Source organism: Chelonoidis abingdonii, chromosome 13 (assembly GCF_003597395.2).
Source record: "Chelonoidis abingdonii isolate Lonesome George chromosome 13, CheloAbing_2.0, whole genome shotgun sequence".
NCBI classification, from domain to species: domain Eukaryota; kingdom Metazoa; phylum Chordata; order Testudines; family Testudinidae; genus Chelonoidis; species Chelonoidis abingdonii.
This window is the reverse complement of record NC_133781.1, coordinates 31,757,549-31,776,573: the sequence shown is the minus strand read 5'-3', so window position 1 is coordinate 31,776,573 and position 19,025 is coordinate 31,757,549. Positions and strand designations below refer to the sequence as shown.

The window sequence follows — 19,025 nt, the reverse complement described above, 5'->3', positions numbered from 1 at the left end:
CTGCCCTTTATTTCCTTGGAATACAGCAGCCCGTTAAGCGTGACAGTCCACTGACCTATGACACTGGGAGAAAAAAGCATGAAAACCTTAGCAGGTGATGAAACACTTCACATTAGGGCATTCTTCAAGCTGTTCACAAAGCATAACATAAGCAAAAAAGCCTAGGACTTTAGTCCCAACCTAGGACCTGGATCCAAACTTCCACTGAAGTCAACAAGATCTGTTGATTCAAGGGAGAGTGGACTGAGCTCAGATGCCAGAACAAAGGGTCAGCAGTTGTTTATCTCCACATCCTCCTTCTTCTCCTCTTAAGAAGTGTGCAAACATTTTTCCCTATAGATTGCCACAGAACACTCCCTGTTTAATATGAGGAATACAAACTTAATTATAATGACGTAAAACAAAAACAGGGCTTAATTTACCAACCAATAGTTAGCTTACTGAATGTTAAATTAGGGTGATTTTCGGTCAAAATACTGAGCTATGACCTGTATTTTCAAATTCTATTAGTCTGCCATTAGTATTCAAACAGCTAGGAATCTCTGAATTATGTTTTGATCTTGGATGGAAGTCTTAAGCTCCAAAGTGAAACTATTTACTTATGCAACTAACGGCTTTCTAAGCTGTCTCCTCTTAGCTGAGAGAGGCACTAATCCACCGCAGCCATTTCTGAAACAGGGAAAGGAAGCCATCCATTATAGTTGGTTTTGCGACTCTGCAGGGATAGGTTCCCCAAATACTAGCTTAAAGAGTTTGCTATAGTAAGCTGTGTTCCATTACATAGTCTTTTACTGTGTCATTCGATAAAAGTATGAGTCAGAGGAAAACAGTAAATCCATTTTACAAAGGATGTCAGATCTACTGCTCTGTAACCCAGCTTACAAATTAACACATCAACATTCTCCATTTTACAGAAGTCATGGGACACCCATCATTTCAGATTGCACAGGCCACAGAGAAAAGGAATGGACTGACAGTGAACTGGGTCGGTTGGTGAAGACTAGGGAATACTGACTTGATGCTATATTTGGGCTTATAAACATAGATGTATTGTAGTTTACTATCAATCTGTGCTTTCTTCAAGCATAACATCCCTTTAATCAGGAATACGTTAGCTGAGATTTCAAAGCAGTCTAAAGGATGCATCTTTCTTTAATTACCGTGGAAGACCACCTGCGTAAACTCTCAGACTGCTTTTTGAAAGTTCAACCACTGAGCCTGCTGCAGCTATTTCACGGGATCTGTAACAGTAATGTGTCTTTGTCACTTAACATCACACAGAGAACACATATGGGACACCCGATTTTCTGTGGCTCTGTCTCCAAGGGCTGCTACTGTACAGTAGCCTGCCTAATCCTGTGGTGCCTTAGAGTAGAAAACTGCCACGTCATACTATATTCTTTCTAGAAATTATATACTTTAAATCCTATCACTAAGGCTACACTGGCCAGTAACAAGTTATAGGAGGAAGAAAGGACCCACTTTCTGTCAGAGTTACCCCCCATGCTTCCCTCTTGCTCTGTTGTACACAGACTGCTTAGACTCTGCTTTTAAACCCCACGTGTGTATTTACAATTCTCTCCCCCCCCTTATCTTACAATAACATACAATTCCATCCCCTAGCCTGGGACAGGAGGGGAGGGACGCTCTCTCTGGGCTCGCTGCTTTCCCCTCACCCCTCATACCCACTCCTTCCTTCATCTTGTTCTACTCCCTGCAGCTTAATATGTGTTAATTAGTGTTTTAAACTATCTCCCAGGTCTACCCATTCTAATTCTGTCAGTTAGGCAGTTTCAACCCCCAATTTTACTCTGGGGCAATTTAATTTGGTGATCCAAGTGCAGTGTACTGTCACTGTTGCCCAGCACTGTGTCCACATACCTCCCTCAGTCACCTGACAACGATTTTCTTACCCCACCACTCTCCCTCCCTTACCAGCATTGTTCCTTGTGGAGGTCTTCTTCTGGTGTTTCTGGAGATTATCCGACCTCCTTATAGGGTCTGCCCTTCTTCCACGGCAGAAACACACTTAGAATTGCATGCGGGGTAACCTCACCAGTGTTTTTGGCCCACAGGTCCTCACCACCATTGCTCCTCCAGAGGCCTCTTGTCCTACTCCCAACCCTTTCTGTCTGGTGGGGCCAGGGGATCCCCCTGCCATGCCCCTGGTTCTCCTTATCCCGCCAAACTCATACCAGAGTTTTTCCCCTTTGGTTGCACTTGTCGGGTGTGGTTCCAGGGCACCCAACCCACATTAATGAGTTTTCAGGTATCTTTATCCGTTGGGCTATGTCCTTATTTTCCATTCCCTCCCCCAGTGTATCTCAGGGGTCTCCCTTTTGTCTGGAGACTGTCTGATACCTTCTTCCTGTCCGCCCTCAGTCTTAATCTCTCGGGAAAAACACTCTCTTGTCTAGTGCTTGTCCTTTTGTCAAGAGGCAATTCCCTACCTGGAAGCCCCCCCAATGCCAGCTTCGTGTGTGGGTGGGTCGGTGCCTTGACGGTTCTTCCCAAAAAAAGGAAGGGGGGGTCTCGGGAAAGGGCATCGCGGCTGAGCCGGGACATGCTGGGCACGGGGCGCTGGCGTATCGGTGGTGGCGAGTGAGGACGCAAGCCGGCTGTGCGGGTCAGTGCTTCGTCGGGATCGGATCGGGGAGTAATAGCCGTGTTCGTGCGGCCTTGTGAGGTGGGCGGTGCGGAGCGAGGTGAGGAGTGGCCATAGGCAGGCCCGGAGTGAGGGGCGTGGGGCGCCTCCAGTTCAGGTTATTTTCATGTCCAACACAATAAGGAGGTGTTAACCCTATACTTACCCCACCTAGTTTCCCCCCCTCCCAAGTGAGCTCCCATCGACATCCCGGTAAAGCACTCCCCCAGGAACACACACTAATTTCCAGAGTAAAGATAACGTGTAATTTGCGTAGCCCACCAGGTGGCCCAGTAGCATCCTTCCTCCGGAGTCCGAACACCCTGGCGGATCGGCTGAGCAGATCCTTCCTCGCCCGAGTGGTCCAATTTCAGCCGGACATCATTATTCCTCTTCCAGAGGTGGGTTTCCCTGTAGACCTGTTCGCTCCCATCAGGAATGCTCTCTGGTGATTTGCTGCCTTCTCATGGCATGCCAGATTTCTGGCCAGATTTTTCCAGTCCTTTGTTCCTGTAGAGCCCAATGTGGCTGGAACATTAGACTAGAAGATTTTGCAACAAAAACAGTATGCAGCATTCTGGGGTTTTGAGTACCTAAGCCATGGCCTCTCCACTTTGTCACCATTGGGAATTTCACACCAGTAATGTGTTGGATGGAAACTTCTATTTTCATTGTCTTTGGAGAACATGAAGTTTTTCACTTGCTGTGGTCCAGGCAATACAAGGAAGTCCCTCAGGCTACTGCTCAAGTGGGTCCACAGTCCTGGATCACTAAGGAACTAAACTCAGCAGCAGTTGTTTCTTGCGCCTCCACCGCACTCTTCTCTGCTCTACACTTTTCTACAGGAATGTGCATGGTTACATCCATTTGCGATGGAGGTGTGGATGCTGCAGTAGCTGCCAGGTCACCTGCACTCTAACTGGAAGATCAGGCATCTCCTCATCACTCACATCCTCACTGGGGCTGGAAGGCTCACTGTGAACCTTTGTGTCTTTGTATCTCAGGAGAGCTCCTTCCTGCTTCGATAGAAAAGCTTCCTTTGCTTGCTTTTTCTGAATGCTGCCCCTGAGGGGCGTTTTCTTCTTTCACTCATGACTGCTGTTCTGTGCCAATTCTTTCTTTTTCTGAATGATGCCCCAGAGGGGCGTTTTCTTCTTTCACTCATGACTGCTGTTCTGTGCCACCTACAGTGGCTCTCAACACTCAATTGAAGGGGACAAATAAGCAGGCTGGTAGCAGGGCCTGAATGAGGGAAGATTCAGCATCTTAAGGGCCTAACTAGCTCCTGCTACTTCAGTTGACTCCTGTTCTCAAGTGAGTTCAGGGAAGCAGCAGGCAACAGGAAGCTCCCTGAGAAGCTGGTGTGAATCAGTCCAGGCTCCAGGTGTGCTCGAGAGGTACATAAGAGGCTCCTCCTCCTCTTTTCGTGAAGCTCCTGCTGCTTTCTGTTAATCCCTCTCACCTCTTCTGCCTGCCTGCCTGTTATGACTCTTGTGCCCCCCTTCCTCCAGCACAGCACTCCACCGTCTCTGTGCATCTAGAGCAGGGAGAATACATATGCACCAGCACCAGACACAATTTTCTACGCTCTGGGTCCTAGTGGCGCACCCCCCCCCTCCCCAGTCTGGCACCCAAGGCGGCTGCCTCCGTTCCCCTCATGGTAAGGCCAGCCCTGCTGCCAGGGATAGCTGAGGCTGCCAGCTGCATGGGCAGCACTGGGGTGGGGGGCGGGGCACGGTGCAGGGCTGCACCTGGTCCTGAGCCGCTGTACACCACGTGCTGGGTCCAGGGCAGGGAGACAGCCAGCACCCATCCCCTGCTGCAGTCTAGCCCGGAGTCAGCCAGCTGTGGCCCTGGGCTGTCCGTCCATGTGCAAGCTCCGTGGAACAGCTGAGTGCAGAGGTGGCTGCAGCAGCGAGTGCTGCCAGGCCCTGCTTGTTGCCTGGCAGCGGTTCTCCAATGCTGGCTCCCTAGATGCTTCGAGGAGAAGAAATTTATAGCGGTGACTATATTCTCACAGGCTGGTCAACAAGCAATTAGCAGGCAAGGGGGTAGCGGTGCTGCAGCCCCCAGCTTACGGCCAGGACCAACGCCAGCCCCAGCTCCCTGTGCCCAGCAGCCGATGGCCAGGAGCGACACCTCACCAGCCCCAGCTTCCTGCGCCTGCGGCCCCAGCTTACGGCCAGGACCAACGCTAGCCCCAGCTCCCTGTGTCCCACACCTTACGGCCAGGAGCGACGCCTTACCAGCCCCAGCTTCCTGCGCCTGCAGCCCCAGCTTATGGCCAGGAGCGACGCCTCACCAGCTCCCTGTGTCCCCCAGCTTACGTCCAGGAACGATGCCTCGGCAGCCCCAGCTCCCTGTGCCTGCGTCCCCCAGTTTACAGCCAGGAGCGACACCAGCCCCAGCTCCCTGCTTCCCCCAGCGTATGGCCATGAGCGACACCAGCCCCAGCTCCCTGCGTCCCCCAGCGTACAACCAGGACCGACGCCTCGCCAGCCCCAGCTCCTTGCGTCCCCGTTTATGGCCAGGAGCGATGCCTCGGCAGCCCCAGCTCCCTGTGTCCCCCAGCTTACGGCCAGGACTGACGCTTTGCCAGCCCCAGCTCCCTGTGTCCCCCAGCTTACGGCCAGGACCGATGCTTTGCCAGCCCCAGCTCCTTGCGTCCCCCAGTTTACGGCCAGGACCGACGCCTCACCAGCCCCAGCTCCTTGGGTCCCCCAGTTTACAGCCAGGAGTGATGCCTCGGCAGCCCCAGCTCCCTGCGTCCCCCAGCGTATGGCCAGGACCGACGCCTCACCAGCCCCAGCTCCCTCCGTCCCCCAGTTTACGGCCAGGAACAACGCCTCGCCAGGAACATTAATATGGCAGCACTGAAGCTGCTGCTGTGCCCAGTGGAATCGCCCTGAACTAAACCAGCTGACGGGCTGAAGAACGCAGGGCTTGGTGTGGTGGGACGTGCACCTGCCATGCTGGGGGTTTCAGTGGAAAGGAGCAATTCGCCGGCTGTTAGCCTGGGACACTTTCAGTTCTCTATGGCGCTTAGCTCAGCGTTACCCACCTGTGCAGCCTGGGCTGTGCTGAGGGACCTCCCTCCCTTGCTGCCCGAGCCCGACGTGCCACAGGCCTGCCCTGAGCACGTTCTTGCTGAAGCAGGAAGCCCTGAGGCTAGGAAGAGGCCGGCAGAGGCAATGGCTTGGTGCCCTGCCTGGTGGGGGCATCACAGTCCAGCCCAGCCCCACCAGCAGGCAGGGATACGAAGCAGACCATGGTGCTTATCCAGCTGCAGGATCTCGAGCCTGGTGCACGGAGCTGCCCATGTGCAGAGTCGCTGGGATGGTGTGGCACAGGTAGAGTTAGCCCCTTGGCCACCAGCACACTGCGCATTTAGGCTGTGGGCTAGACATGCCAGGAACACCCCTTTGCCAGTCACAGGTCAGCCCAGCCCTGAGCGGAGAGGGCAGCCTTCCTAATACCCCAAGCAGGGGTCACACAAGTGCTGGTTGGGAAGGGGGCACTGCTGGGGCTGTGGCAGCAGGACTGGTTGGCTAGGGGGCTCTGGTTCAAGGCAAGTCCTGCATAAACCCATGCTCCTTCAGAACACCCGTCTGAACAAGGCTGGAGGAATGCCAGGATAGTTAGCTACAAATTGAGTGCAGGTGCCTAGCTCTGGCAACTTTAAAGGGGCAGCCCCCAGAAAAGCCTGCTGGGGAAATTCCTGACAGAGGGTGGGCGAATGAGGTGTGGGTGCTGTCTGGGGCACAGCACCATGCTAGAATCCAAGGGGGGATGCAGGGTAGAGCTGGCAGCGGGTGCCTGCTGTGGGCAAATGCACACTGGCAGGCTGCCAGGGTGCCCGTCAGCAGAAGCATAGTTTGTCCACTCTGCCCCTTCCTGCAAGGCTCATCCTGTACTCCAGCTCCAGGCCAATACCAGGCAGCGACACATCTGCAGAGCAGACCTGGGCTCCCCTTGCTGAGATGGACAGATGGTTGGGCCCTGCCTCCCACTTCTCGCAGCCTTCGCTCTGAGCCATGCCCCATCTATGCCCCCATTCAAAACCTGAGTCGTCCTGGTTGAAGAAAGAAATCTTTATTAATAATCTTAATAATAATAATCCTCAATAATACTGTTTAGCAGGATGATCACAGCTTTGAAGCATATAGAATGGGCGGGTGCCAGCCTGCGCTCTGGGGCCGGGGGACTGCCAGGGCAGCAGCAGCACAGCAAATGGAAGGAGCTTTGTACAGTGGAACGGGGGCTAGCTGGGAAGGGGCTATGTACAACGGGAATAGAAAAGGAGGATCTCATGGCTGGAGCCTCAGGAGCGTATGCTGAATATAAAGTGAAGTTTCATGAGATGACAGAGCCATGTTGGGAGACCTACTGGATTCATCTGGCTCAGCCAGCCGCCTGCCTTCCCAACAGCCTCACAAACAGCTCCGTGGCCCACCCTAACCCTGCAAGGCTGCTAGGGGGGAAGTGCCTCTGGCCTTTGGCACAACTGGACCGTGCCGGCTGTGGGTGAGCAGCTGAAAGAAGCTGGCAAGGCCCTGGGGCATCTGGTGCCCTGGCTAGCAGGCCCTGGGGCATCTGGTGCCCTGGCTAGAAGCTGGCAAGGCCCTGGGGCATCTGGTGCCCTGGCCAGCCTTAGAGCCCAGCTGCCCCCACCTGTCTGGTTTAGAGCCAGCACTGTCCTCCCCTCACTGCCCAACCCTGCCCACTGCTTCCCATGCCCTGCCCATAGTGACCCTCAGCCCGGTGGGCCTCTCCAGCACCTAGCTGGCATGGGACTGGGGCTTGGGGCAGGTGTGGCTCTGAGCAGCGATCCTGCAGCCACCACTAAGGGGTGTGCGTGCCCCAGGCATGGCTGGGGCACACGTAGCTTGGCTCCCTGCCCCCCAGTGGTGATGGGGTGGCTGAGACAGCCACTGTGGGATCACATGGCCTCCTCAGGCTCCATGCTGAGGGGCAGGGGCTGATATGATCCCTGGTGCGCCATGTTGTGGCCTACAGATGCAGCCTCTTCCCAACTCCATCTGCCCTGGGTAGGTGTGGAGCAGGAAGCAGCTCCTGCTTGGCTTTAGCCCCATGGGGCTGGGGGAAGGCAGGAGCTCAGGGCACCGGGGTGATGAAAATGCAAGGGAGCTACAACCTCCACGTAGCTAACATCCCTCTTAAACACAGCCACTCTTCCCCTGCAACACCCAGCAGCCCCGGCAAAGCTGCTGCTGCATCAACTATCCCACCTCTGCTCAGAGAGCTGAGGCCTCACACACTCAACACACCAGTGGCCAGCAAGCGCAAAAGCACTGGAGCTCTGAAAACAAAAAGCAAGAATCCTACCCTGAGGCCAAGTCCCCCAAAGCTGCGGGAGGATGCAGGCTGCTGCGATGCTCTGCCCAGGGCCCTGGCACCCACAGCACAGGCGTGGGAGGGCAGAAAGGAAGACGCGGTGCCCACGCCGAGTGCCTTGGGCTGGCAGAGTCCTAGCTCCAAGGCTGTCCCAGCAGTCCGCACTGCTCGCTCTCACCCTCCCTGCCCTGGGCTGGAAGCACCGGCAGGCTGGGGAGGGGAGCGGGGGCCCAAGTCTCCCAACATGGCTGCGGGCCGGGGCAGGGTGGAGCTGGAAGGGGCGGCTCTCAGCCCAGCTGGCCGCGGCGCTGTCCGGTCGCTGTGTACTCTCCGTGACTCAGGCGGGTGCAGCGCCTCCTGCTGGACCTGCTTGCTTGGTGCATGTGTGTGGACAGTATGGGACTCGGCTGGTTGGTTGCCTCTTTGTTTTGTGTTTTGTTGCTTTGTTTTTAATTTGTTTTGTCCTTCCTGGTCCCAGAAGGAAACAGCTGTGGTGTCACTAGAACAGAAACAGAGGCAGAACTTTCACTGGAGCCACCTGGGAGCAGAGAGCAGTGCCCACGGGGTGCAGGGCCACTGGCCCAGCTCAGCCACACAGCATCTCACCCCTGCCAGCGCCAGGGGCAGCTCAGCCAGGCAGCGTCCCCTGTGCATGGACTGCCAGGGCCAGGGCAGCTCACCCAGGCAGCGTCCCCTGCGCATGGACTGCCAGGGCCAGGGCAGCTCAGCCAGGCAGCGTCCCCTGTGCATGGACTGCCAGCGCCGGGCCCAGCTCAGCCACACAGCGTCCCCTGCGCATGGACTGCCAGGGCTGGGCCCAGCTCAGCCACACAGCGTCCCCTGCGCATGGACTGCCAGGGCCGGGCCCAGCTCAGCCACGCAGTGTCCCCTGCGCATGGACTGCCAGCGCCGGGCCCAGCTCAGCCACACAGCGTGCCCTGTCCCCTGCGCATGGACTGCCAGGGCTGGGCCCAGCTCAGCCACGCAGCGTCCCCTGCGCATAGACTGCCAGCGCCGGGCCCAGCTCAGCCACGCAGCGTGCCCTGTCCCCTGCGCATGGACTGCCAGGGCCGGGCCCAGCTCAGCCACGCAGTGTCCTGTCCCCTGCGCATGGACTGCCAGCGCCAGGGCAGCTCAGCCAGGCAGCGTCCCCTGTCCCCTGCGCATGGACTGCCAGCGCCAGGGCAGCTCAGCCACACAGTGTCCTGTCCCCTGCGCATGGACTGCCAGCGCCGGGCCCAGCTGAGCCACGCAGCATCCCGTCCCCTGCGCATGGACTGCCAGAGCCGGGCCCAGCTCAGCCACGCAGCGTCCCTTCCCCTGCGCATGGACTGCCAGAGCCGGGCCCAGTTCAGCCACGCAGCGTCCCCTGCGCATGGACTGCCAGCGCCGGGCCCAGCTCAGCCACGCAGCGTGCCCTGTCCCCTGCGCATGGACTGCCAGCGCCAGGGCAGCTCAGCCACACAGTGTCCTGTCCCCTGCGCATGGACTGCCAGCGCCGGGCCCAGCTCAGCCATGCAGCGTCTCCTGCGCATCCACTGCCAGCGCTGGGGGCAGCTCAGCAAACACCAGGGGGAGGTGGGGTGGGGTTCCTTCCAAAGCGGCTCCAGGATTGTGTAGCGAGTCCTGTTGTCCCCCCAGAAATGCCCAGGCAGATGGATGAGCCCCGCCCCCGGCTGGGCCTGCACCCCAAAGACTCTTCTCTCCTGAGCCGGGCCCACAGAGCAGTCTGGCCCTTAACTCCAGTCTCTCTCTCCCCGGCAGTGACTGAATGGGGTGGGTGTGGCTGGGCCCGGGATGAAAAGCTAACCCCGGCTGGCCTGTGGCACTAGGGCATCCCCTGGCCTGAAACACAGGCCACCCCTCCCCCCGGATGTTATGATGATGATGTGCACCTGAGCTACTGGGGCTGCTGCTCCCCAGAGCCAGGAGCACATGAGGGTTCCAAGACTTGGCCCGAGGCTATGCAGAATGATGGCGGGTGCTACTCCCCAGTGTAGTCTAGGGGTGGGGCCATGCTCATTGCCCCCCAGTCTTAGCTGTCCCTGCTAGTGCTATACCCTGCACCCTCCGCCTTGCTCACAGCTCCTGAGATGGGCGGGGTTCCCAGCCCATTTTGCCAGGCAGCCCATTATCCTAGGAACAAACCCTCCCCTCCTTTCCCTTGTGTGAGCTGTGCCCCGCCCAGGGGCCCTGGCTGTGGTCAGGCACCTGCACGAGAAGAACAAGCCCAGCCTAGCAGGAGCAGGCTTGCCTGCCGCAGAGATGCTGGAGGGAGTTGGGGCAGTGAAGAGGCCTAAGGAATGGAGGACTGTGCCAAGCCAGGCGCGGCTCTGTGCAGGAAGGCTGCTCTCTTGGAACGCCCTGGCCTTTGGACTTCACGTATTCCTGGCAGCGGGGGCAGAGAAGGGGGCTTAGCCTGGGCTCTCTCCCGTGGTTCACTGCTGGTTGTACTTCTAGGGAGAGCAGGACACGCCCCAGCCCTGCAGCAGGGCTTTGCAACACAGTCAGTTCAGCCAGGGCAGGTCACAGAGAGACAGGTGGGTGAACAAAGAGCCGTGGGATGAGAGCAGCTGGAGGTAAAGACCTATGGTTCTAGGTGCCATGCTGAGCCGGGCGGAGCCCTGGCCCCTGGCAGGGGCACTGTGTTCTTCCGGGAGGCTCTGCCTTGGCTTAGTTTGGTTTTTTGGTTTCTAGTGAGCAGTCAGTGTTAGTGTTTGAGGGGCTGGGTGTCTTGCTAGTAGGGAGTGAAGCGGCTGTACCCTCCTCGGTATAGACTAGCCTGCAACATCAAAGATGAAAGAAAAGCCAATCAGTATTCGAGAGAGAGGCAAGGCCCATTTTCTTCCCTTTTTTAATGACACAACATCGTCCTGTCCCAGGAGGACAAGTGGGGTGGAGGCGGTGAGGGGTCCCAGGACATGCGCACGCTGCTCCCAGCACTGCCTGGGCTCTGGCCGTTCCCATCAGCTCCACGTGGGACAATGCGCTCTTTGGGCGCCAGCATGCAGGGCTCCTGGCTGGGGTCGGAAGGGCTGAGTGGGAGAGAGGTTTCCTCTCAACCTGGCAGCATCCCATATTCCTGGAGCAGGGCAGACAGCCCCAGGGCTGCCAACCCCTCCTGTGCCCACTGCTGCCTGGTTCGTCCAAGGGGCTGGCGTCAGTCCCCTGCTCTAAGTGCTGCCTGGCTTCCCTCCCCTCTGCTCCACGGAACGGGGGGACACTTCCTGCAGCCCTACCAGGGCCCCTCCATTCTCCTCCTAGCTCCCCACCCAGGACTGCGGCAGTGCTGCTCCCACTCTGCCCACGGTGCGGCTGCACGCCCAGCTCTCAGCCCAGAGGCTGCCTGAGCTCCACACTCCTGCCCAGCCGAGCCCCATGCTTTGGGTGTGCAGAGGGGCACTGGCAGGACCCTCCCTGACATGTGGCAGCTCAGGCCTTGGCCAGGGGATTAGGGAGGATTAAAAAAAGGAAGAAAACGCCTGGTTGGCTTGGAGACCCTGCCGACAAATGGGACTTTTCATCTTTGATGCTGGTTGCAAAGCTAGCTAAACCGCACTGTGCGGGACGTTGTGTCGCACCAGGGAGCCGCAGCGGGTGCCAGGCTGCACAGACACCCGTGTGCACACGCTCCCTGGCAGGTCGGCTCTCTGCATGCTGGATGTGAATGTGCAGGGAGCACCAGGGCTAGAGGGGGCCACAGACCTCACGTAGGTAGAAAGGAGTTACTGATCTCTGTACCAGTGTAAGGGGGGTCAGGGGCTCCCGCAGGCTTAGGGGGATGGTGTGTGTGTAATGGGTCTGTGTGTGCGGGGGGGCTCCCTTGAGTGGCGGGGGGGAGGGGCGACAGGCTGTGGGGGGTCACAAGGAGTCAAGTTTCTCCTGGGCTTTCCCAGCAGTGAAATTGTCCCCTGCTGCTCCCCAACAGTCAGACCATGGCAGGGACGTCCTGCTGCCCCCTGCCCCCTCCTCCGTCCCGGCCCATGAAAACTCATTCCAGTCAAGCCGTCCCACAGGGTGTGCTGCACCCTCCCCCAGCTCTTACCATGGTGCCAATGCTGTACGTGGCGGCAGGGCCGATGGTGTGGTGGTATGGGTCTGCGGCCGCATACACTCTGCCATAGCTAGGAGCAAACACAGCAGGCGTTAGAAACCTCCCACCCATTCAGGTACCTCATGTGGCTGGTCCTTCTCTGGGCCATCTGAGGGGCCTATCCCATGGGGAGGGGGTTCTCTGGGCCCAGGGATTTGGCTGCAGGAGTGCTGCCTTTTTCTGATGCTTTTGCCAACCACGCAGGAGCAGGAGGCAGGTGCTCCACGCTGCAGGGGACGGCCTCTAGGGCTGATCAGAGGTCTGTTGGTGCATCACTCCCCGCCCCATGGCATTTCACCAGCCGTCCTAGTATGCTGGTTGATGTCGTGCACATAGAGACCCAGCTGGAGAATGTCCTTGGCCCTGGTGGCAAGCAGGGCAGAAGGGGGCTGTGGCCCGTCCCTAGGCCAGCTCTGCACCCTCCTGGGGAAATGCCGTGGGCAGTGAGGGGGGACCAGCTGGAGTGCTGCCTCGGGGCCACCATAGGCACCTGGGGGATGCCCAGCTCCTAGCTAAGGGGGCCTTGGACACTGGAGGTGGGTAACAGAAGCAGGAAAATGGGTGAGCAGGAGCCACTGGCTGGACGTGGAGGGGGTGCTGGCTGCAATGAGATCAGTTCTGAGCATGTCCCTTCCTCGCAGTGTGCCCTCTCTGGGAACAGAGGTGACGAGTCCCCAGGCCTCTCTCTCCAGGGAGGCATGAAAGCTGCTGACATGAGCACAACAGGCTGGTGGGGAGCCAGGCCACAGGTGCCTCTGACTGGGGCAAGGCTGGCAGAGCAGTTCCTTACCTGTCGCTGTATGCTGCTGCCGCCGCTGGCTGGGCGTATCTGTAGGCTGCATAACCCCCCTGTGCCAGCAAGAAGAGACCTGTCATCAGGCAGGGAGTCTCTGGGCAGGTCAGGTGGAGCAGCTCCCTTCAAAAGGAGCCCAACTGCCCAGCAGACCCCTGAGGAGGGAGCCTGCACAGCTGGGCACCCTACAAAGAGCTCATCTGTGCCCAGCAGATGGTGAGTGGTGGGAGCTGTGGGACCCTGCTAGGAGCTGGGTGTCTGCACTGTGAAGCAAACGCCAGGCCCATTAGCGTTCCCAGGGGGCTTGCAAACACGTTAACTGGAAACAATTCAATGTCACTTCCCTGATCGCTTTAATGAGGTGTCACGTTAGAGAAATCCTTCAGCTGCAGCCTAAGCCAGGGCCAAGGCTTTTAAATATGGAGGTTAAATGGTGGTGTGATGCACTGCGCCGATGCTGTCCGAGAGCATGACTCCAGCACAGCGCTGACCTGGCGACAGCCCTTGCTCAGGGCACAGCGATTAGCACTGTGCCCTCTTCGCCTGCACTGCCCCTACTGCAGCCCCCAGCCCCTGCACTGCTCCTACTGCAGTCCCCGCCCCCTGCACTGCTCCTAGAAGCCCAGCCTCCATGCAGGCACCTCTTTTATCCCCCCATCTCTTCTCACTCCGGAAACCTTCTTCTAATGGAAATTTAACTCTGGCAACACCAGCTTGTTTGGAATGAATTGTCTAGAGTAACGAGATCACAGTTCTCAGCTGGATCGTGGCTCGTGACACAGTCTATAACATTCTGCACATTATCTGTAAAGTTCCTCACTTTGCAGAATGCATGAAAATGGAGAGAAATGAAAACCACCATCAGAACCACAGCTTCATTCAGTGCCAAGCGGCGGAGAATGCCCAGCTGGTGTACTCCCAGCTGCTACCAGCAGGGGCAGAGTGCAGGCCCCAGGGCCATCCCTATGTCTTCTCAGCCCCACCCTTATGGTGGGATTCAATCCAATTGGCCTCTGCTTCCTTTGGCATCAGCAAGGAAACGTGAAACATAATGTCCAGGAGGGGCGGGCAGCACTTACGTAAATTTCTGCACCATAGAATCCATCCTGATAAACGACCCTGCAAACAGTCCAAAGAGACAGGCTGTGCGTCAGAGGGCAAGCCTGGAAGCTGCCAGCGGCCTGTGGGTGGGGAGTGGCCAGGCTATTTGAAAGTGGGTTTATTGTTTCCTTGTGGGCCAGACCCGTCTCCACAGCCTGGCTTGCAGTTGGGTGTCTGACGACACTGTGAAGTTCCTGGCAGCAGTCTGGTCCCAGCCACGCTGAGATCAGGCTGGGTTGCTCCAGGTTGGCCTGGGTGAACCTGCAATTAGACCCACACCTGCCACTGTGGATGCTCAAGTGCCAATAGGGCTGAAAGCAGGGAGAAGCCAGGGGAGGAGAGTGACACCCCACAAAGCCTGAGGAGGAACAAGTGCTCTTGAGGAAATGAGGTTGCAGCCACTTTCTCTGGGGGCTGCTCTGTGCTTTCCCAGCTGAAAGTATGCAGAAGCCCATGGCATCAGAGGTTTGATACTCAACTATAGAGAGAGGGTATAGGGTCTGCATGGAACTTGGAGGGAGGAGCACATGCTGCAGGAGGGAAGAGTGTGGAGTAGGCACAGGAAGTAAGTCTGTTTGCACATGGCTGGAATGCTTGCTGCAGTTACAGCATGTCTGCACATAGCTCTCTTAATGTAGAGCCAATTTAGTTTTAGAAACCTAGAGTCTGTGACGCTGGCAGGCCAGATGCCAGCTCTTGCCCAAGCTGCAGGCATTAGCAAAGAACTGACAACCTTGTTGCTGGAGACCAGACCAGGTCACCTGGATGTTGGCTTTGCTCAAAGTAGGTACTAAGTCTTTTGCGAATGTATTTAGTGTTTAGTCCCCAACTGATTTGGGCTAAGTGACCGGTCCCTTGGGACTGGAAGCAACTTGAATGTGGGGCAATTTGTGGTGTAGGTGACCATTTCTTACTAAGTCCAGTTTCTCTTGGTGGCAAGGTGGATAGGAGAATCTAAGGGGGCTGTCTGTGACTCCACGGTGATCCAGGAGCTCACGTTTGTTACTGGCTTGGTGAAATCTAGTGTCAGAACACACCTCCAGCTTGGAGTGTCTGTCCTAAGGCTGCCACTCACAGCTGTGAGCTGCTCCAGACACCTGGACAAAGTCCTCTCCTGCGATTACCCAATACCTGGGGCATGCAACCGAGGCAGCAGGGGAGGGCTATTCCTAGGGATAAACCCTCCCTCCTCAGGAGACACCAAGAGATGGAAGGAGTCAAGGAGCCTTCAAAGAGCTCGACTCTGAACGGTGCCACCTCCGCTGAGCCGTACCCCCCATGCTAGGTCTGCTTCTCCCACCCCAGGCTGCACATATGGGGTGCAGAGACCCCAGCTTCATGGGAGGGTGTTGGGCCTCCCAAGCCATGCAGGGACAACAGGCCTACAGACTCCCAGGTCTCAGCTGAGCCACATGCATGCTGGGAAAAGCAGCCCCTCTCCTGCAAGTCCATTTCCCAGGAAAGGGGGCAAGCTGCTGCCTGCCCCAGAGCCCCGCTGCCTCCCTGGGATACTCACGCGCCATAGGTAGGGAGAGGTGGAGGTGGGGGTGCGGCGCGGAATGTGTTGTAGACAGCACGCCCCCGGCCCCGTAGGTGCGCCCCTCGGTATGCCACGGCTGTCCCTGTGGCTGGGTACGGGAACCCTGTTACTGAAGGCAAGAAAGAGAAAGATATGAGCATCCCAGAGCAGCTCTCTGGCTACTGCCTGCCCACGGGGCAGCCTGAGGGAGATGGAAGGCCTCCTCCTGCACGGAGCTCACCCACCTCAGCAGCACCCCCTGCTCCGAAGTAGGGACACCTGTGCCAGCACAGGCCCAGCAGCTAGGAGCCTAGGCTTTCTCTGGTTGCACAACCACCACCCAGTCATGGCCAGCGCACCCCCAGTTCCAGCAAAGGGAAATAGGGAGCCATCGCAAGCTCCTCACAGGACCACATACACAGGGTCACCCCTGCCCTTCGCTATGGCTGTGTGCTGGGGGGCCCTCTGGGGAAGGTAGTGCCAGGAGCCCTGGCCTCTCTCAGGGCTAGAGGCAGGCATGGAAGAGACAGGCTGCAGGCACGGGACTGCACCCTCCTTCACAGGGATTCTGCTTCCCGCCTCTGGTGGGGTAATTGTTCAAACTGCCCCTCGAAATGCTGGGAGAGCCACAACATGCCAACAGCTGTGCAAAGGGAACAGTTCTCAGCACTGGCATGTGGTACTGCTGGAAGGGATGGGTGCTGCCTGCTGCCATGGGGCACTACCACTGGGAGAGCCCGTGAGGCAGGTGGGTACTCCCGGCGGGTTTATGAGCCCTATCGCCGCAAGGCACATGGGCACTGCCCAGCGTCAGGGTTAGGGCCAGGCTGGCGCTAACTGCAGTTGTAATCCCCGCTTGAGAGAGAGGCTGGCATGAGGAGCAGGGCCAAGGGAATCAGCCACGTGGGACCCGAAGCAGCACTTCTGCCAAAGGGACTGGCCTGATCGACTTTACCTGCATAGAATTCAGGACTGTAGACAGCTCCCACCACCGGGTTCAACTTCCAGCCTGCCACACAAACAGTGAGCCAGTGAGCCCTGCAGGGGCAACCCAGAGAGCCCCCCACCCTCCAGGGGGGGACAGCCAGCAGCAGCCTCTTCACCAACAGGCAGCAGCAGCTCTGCACGGCCAGTGTTGCACAGCGTCCGGACTGGCCTGCAGGAGGCCTGTGGGACCGGCGGCCTCCCAGCTGCTGGCACACACCCTCCACGTTTCCCAGTGCAAACTCTGCGCCCATGGCAGGGGACCCCTACTGCAAGGGGGAGGGGGAGCTGGTCATAAGGTAGCAAATGTCTCAGGAGAGCAGGGGGAGGAGTTGCTGAGCCTTTAAACCCCCGAGGCCAGGGTCCCACTGCTCGCTCCTACCATGGAGCTCAGTGCAGCCCTTTGCCCTGGGGCTAACACCCTCCTTACTGGGGTCCTCTGGGCAGAGATGCTGATGGGACTCAGCGGCTGGCCTGAGCCAGAGGAGTGGGGCTGGTGAGCCTGGCTCTTGCTCATTGCCAGGAATTCCAGAGGGGCCGTCTAACACACAGGGAATCCAGGGCAGCCTCAGGCCCTAGGAGCAGGAAGAATAAAAGCCCCAAACCATGCTCCCAATTCTCATGCTCCCAGGCCCCAAAGGCAGCTCCCCACAGCTGCTCACCTTGCTGAACCCACCCCTGCTGCCCCACAGCCTCTGGCCCTTACCATTGATGTAGGGATTTGCAGCCTTTTTGTTGGTCATGACTCGGGCTGTGGCATTATTCACCTGCAGAAGAGAGGGTACAGGACAGATCACTGTCTGTATCCAGAGACGCTGCAGCCCCAGGGACCTGCTCAGCTGCGTTTATGTGGAGATCTTCCAGCCTGGGGCTGGGGCAATGCCAGTGACATGATCACCGGAGCCAGGCAGTGTGGGGGGATGCAGGGCTGGAGCCCCGTAGCACTGCCACGCTGCCTGGAACCCCAGGGACCTGCACACAGCTCTACCGTGCCCCACAATTCTGACTCCCTCTGGGCTCCCACTGCACCATGATCCGGACCCACAGCTCCTCCATCTGCTGTTCCAGCCCCGGGCTCTCTACACACAGCGAGCGCCACAGGTACACCATGATCCTATGCTGCAGCACCCCTGCTACTCCAGTTCTGCTGGTGATCCTGCAGCCCCTGGAGTAACTGACACCTGATCCTGAGCAGTGCTGGGCATCACGCTGTGCTGTGCTTAGCAGCGAGGCCACGAGAGCTTACACTGCGGCTAGCAGACGGCTTCCTTTGGACCCACATCCAGAGCTGAGCCCGGCTGAGTTCGACAGGCTGCTGTGTGCTGAGCTGGCTGCCTTGGCCCGCTGCAAGCGCTTCCCACTGAAAATGGCATTTCAGCCTTGGGGCTGCACAGGGACGTGGGCACGAGGCAGAGGGAGGAGAGGCCTGTGCTGGGCACACTGCCTGGCCAGTGCAGGGGCAAAGCTGGACGGATGGCTGAACCGCACGTGTGGAGAGGAGGCAGCCTCCTATTCTACACCACCCGTGGGGCCTTGGGAAGGGCAGGTCTGCACTGGAGAGGGTGGGAGACACTTTGGTGCCCATGAATGGGAGGGTCTAACAGTCTCTGTCAGAGCCAGGCAAAATGCAGTGGTAGACTGTGCACATTCACCCCCCAGCTGTCAGCGCCCCTCCGTCCCCACCCGCAGATCCCCAGTTACACCCGTCCTGGCTCCCCCACAGCTGCCAGTGCCCCTCCGTCCCCACCCGCAGATCCCCAGTTACACCCGTCCTGGCTCCCCCACAGCTGTCAGCGCCCCTCTGTCCCCACCTGAAGATCCCCAGTTACACCCATCCTGGCTCCCGCCAGCTGTTAGTGCCCCTCCGTCCCCACCCGCAGATCCCCAGTTACACCTATGCTGGCTCCCCCCAGCTGTCAGTGCCCCTCCGTCCCCACCCGCAGATCCCCAGTTACACCTATGCTGGCTCCCCCCAGCTGTCAGTGCCCCTCCGTCCCCACCCGCAGATCCCCAGTTACACCCGTCCTGGCTCCCCCACAGCTGCCAGTGCCCCTCAATCCCCACCCGCAGATCCCCAGTTACACCCATGTTGGCTCCCCCCAGCTGTCAGTGCCCCTCCGTCCCCACCCGCAGATCCCCAGTTACACCCATCCTGGCTCCCCCCCAGCTGCCAGTGCCCCTCAGTCCCCACCCGCAGATCCTCAGTTACACCCGTCCTGGCCCCCCCCAACTGCCAGTGCCCCTCAATCCCCACCCGCAGATCCCCAGTTACACCCATCCTGGGCTCCCCACAGATCCCCAGTTACACTCGTCCTGGCTCTCCGCAGCTGTCAGTGCCCCTTAATCCCCACCCGCAGATCCCCAGTTACACCCGTCCTGGGCTCCCCACAGCTGCCGATGCCCCTCCGTCTGTGACGAACTGGGACTGTTCCTAATGTTTGCTCTGAATACTGTGTTGGTGCCTCAGTGTCCCCTAGGCAGTTCTTAAGTATCTGGCAGAGCAAAGGGCCAGTGCACCTAATGCCTGGCACTCTGT

The 19,025-nt window shown here is 58.3% G+C and overlaps 1 protein-coding gene across 20 annotated transcripts in view; it reads right to left on the bottom strand.

The window, feature by feature from the left end:
• Positions 1-7,257: 7,257 nt before the first annotated feature.
• Positions 7,258-19,025, bottom strand: part of RBFOX3 (RNA binding fox-1 homolog 3) — a 408,389-nt gene continuing 396,621 nt past the window's right edge. For 19 of the 20 annotated variants that reach the window (XM_075071916.1, XM_075071917.1, XM_075071923.1 and 16 more), the window contains 7 exons: positions 17,196-17,256; positions 16,461-16,514; positions 15,503-15,635; positions 13,965-14,004; positions 12,883-12,941; positions 12,045-12,123; positions 10,498-10,781 (listed from right to left, as the gene is read on the bottom strand). In XM_075071916.1, the coding sequence (XP_074928017.1) occupies positions 10,737-10,781; positions 12,045-12,123; positions 12,883-12,941; positions 13,965-14,004; positions 15,503-15,635; positions 16,461-16,514; positions 17,196-17,256 (471 nt within the window). In that variant the 3' untranslated portion in view covers positions 10,498-10,736. Of the gene's footprint in view, positions 8,499-10,497; positions 10,782-12,044; positions 12,124-12,882; positions 12,942-13,964; positions 14,005-15,502; positions 15,636-16,460; positions 16,515-17,195; positions 17,257-19,025 lie in introns of those variants that run through there. The other variant, XM_032799130.2, reaches the window with a different exon arrangement.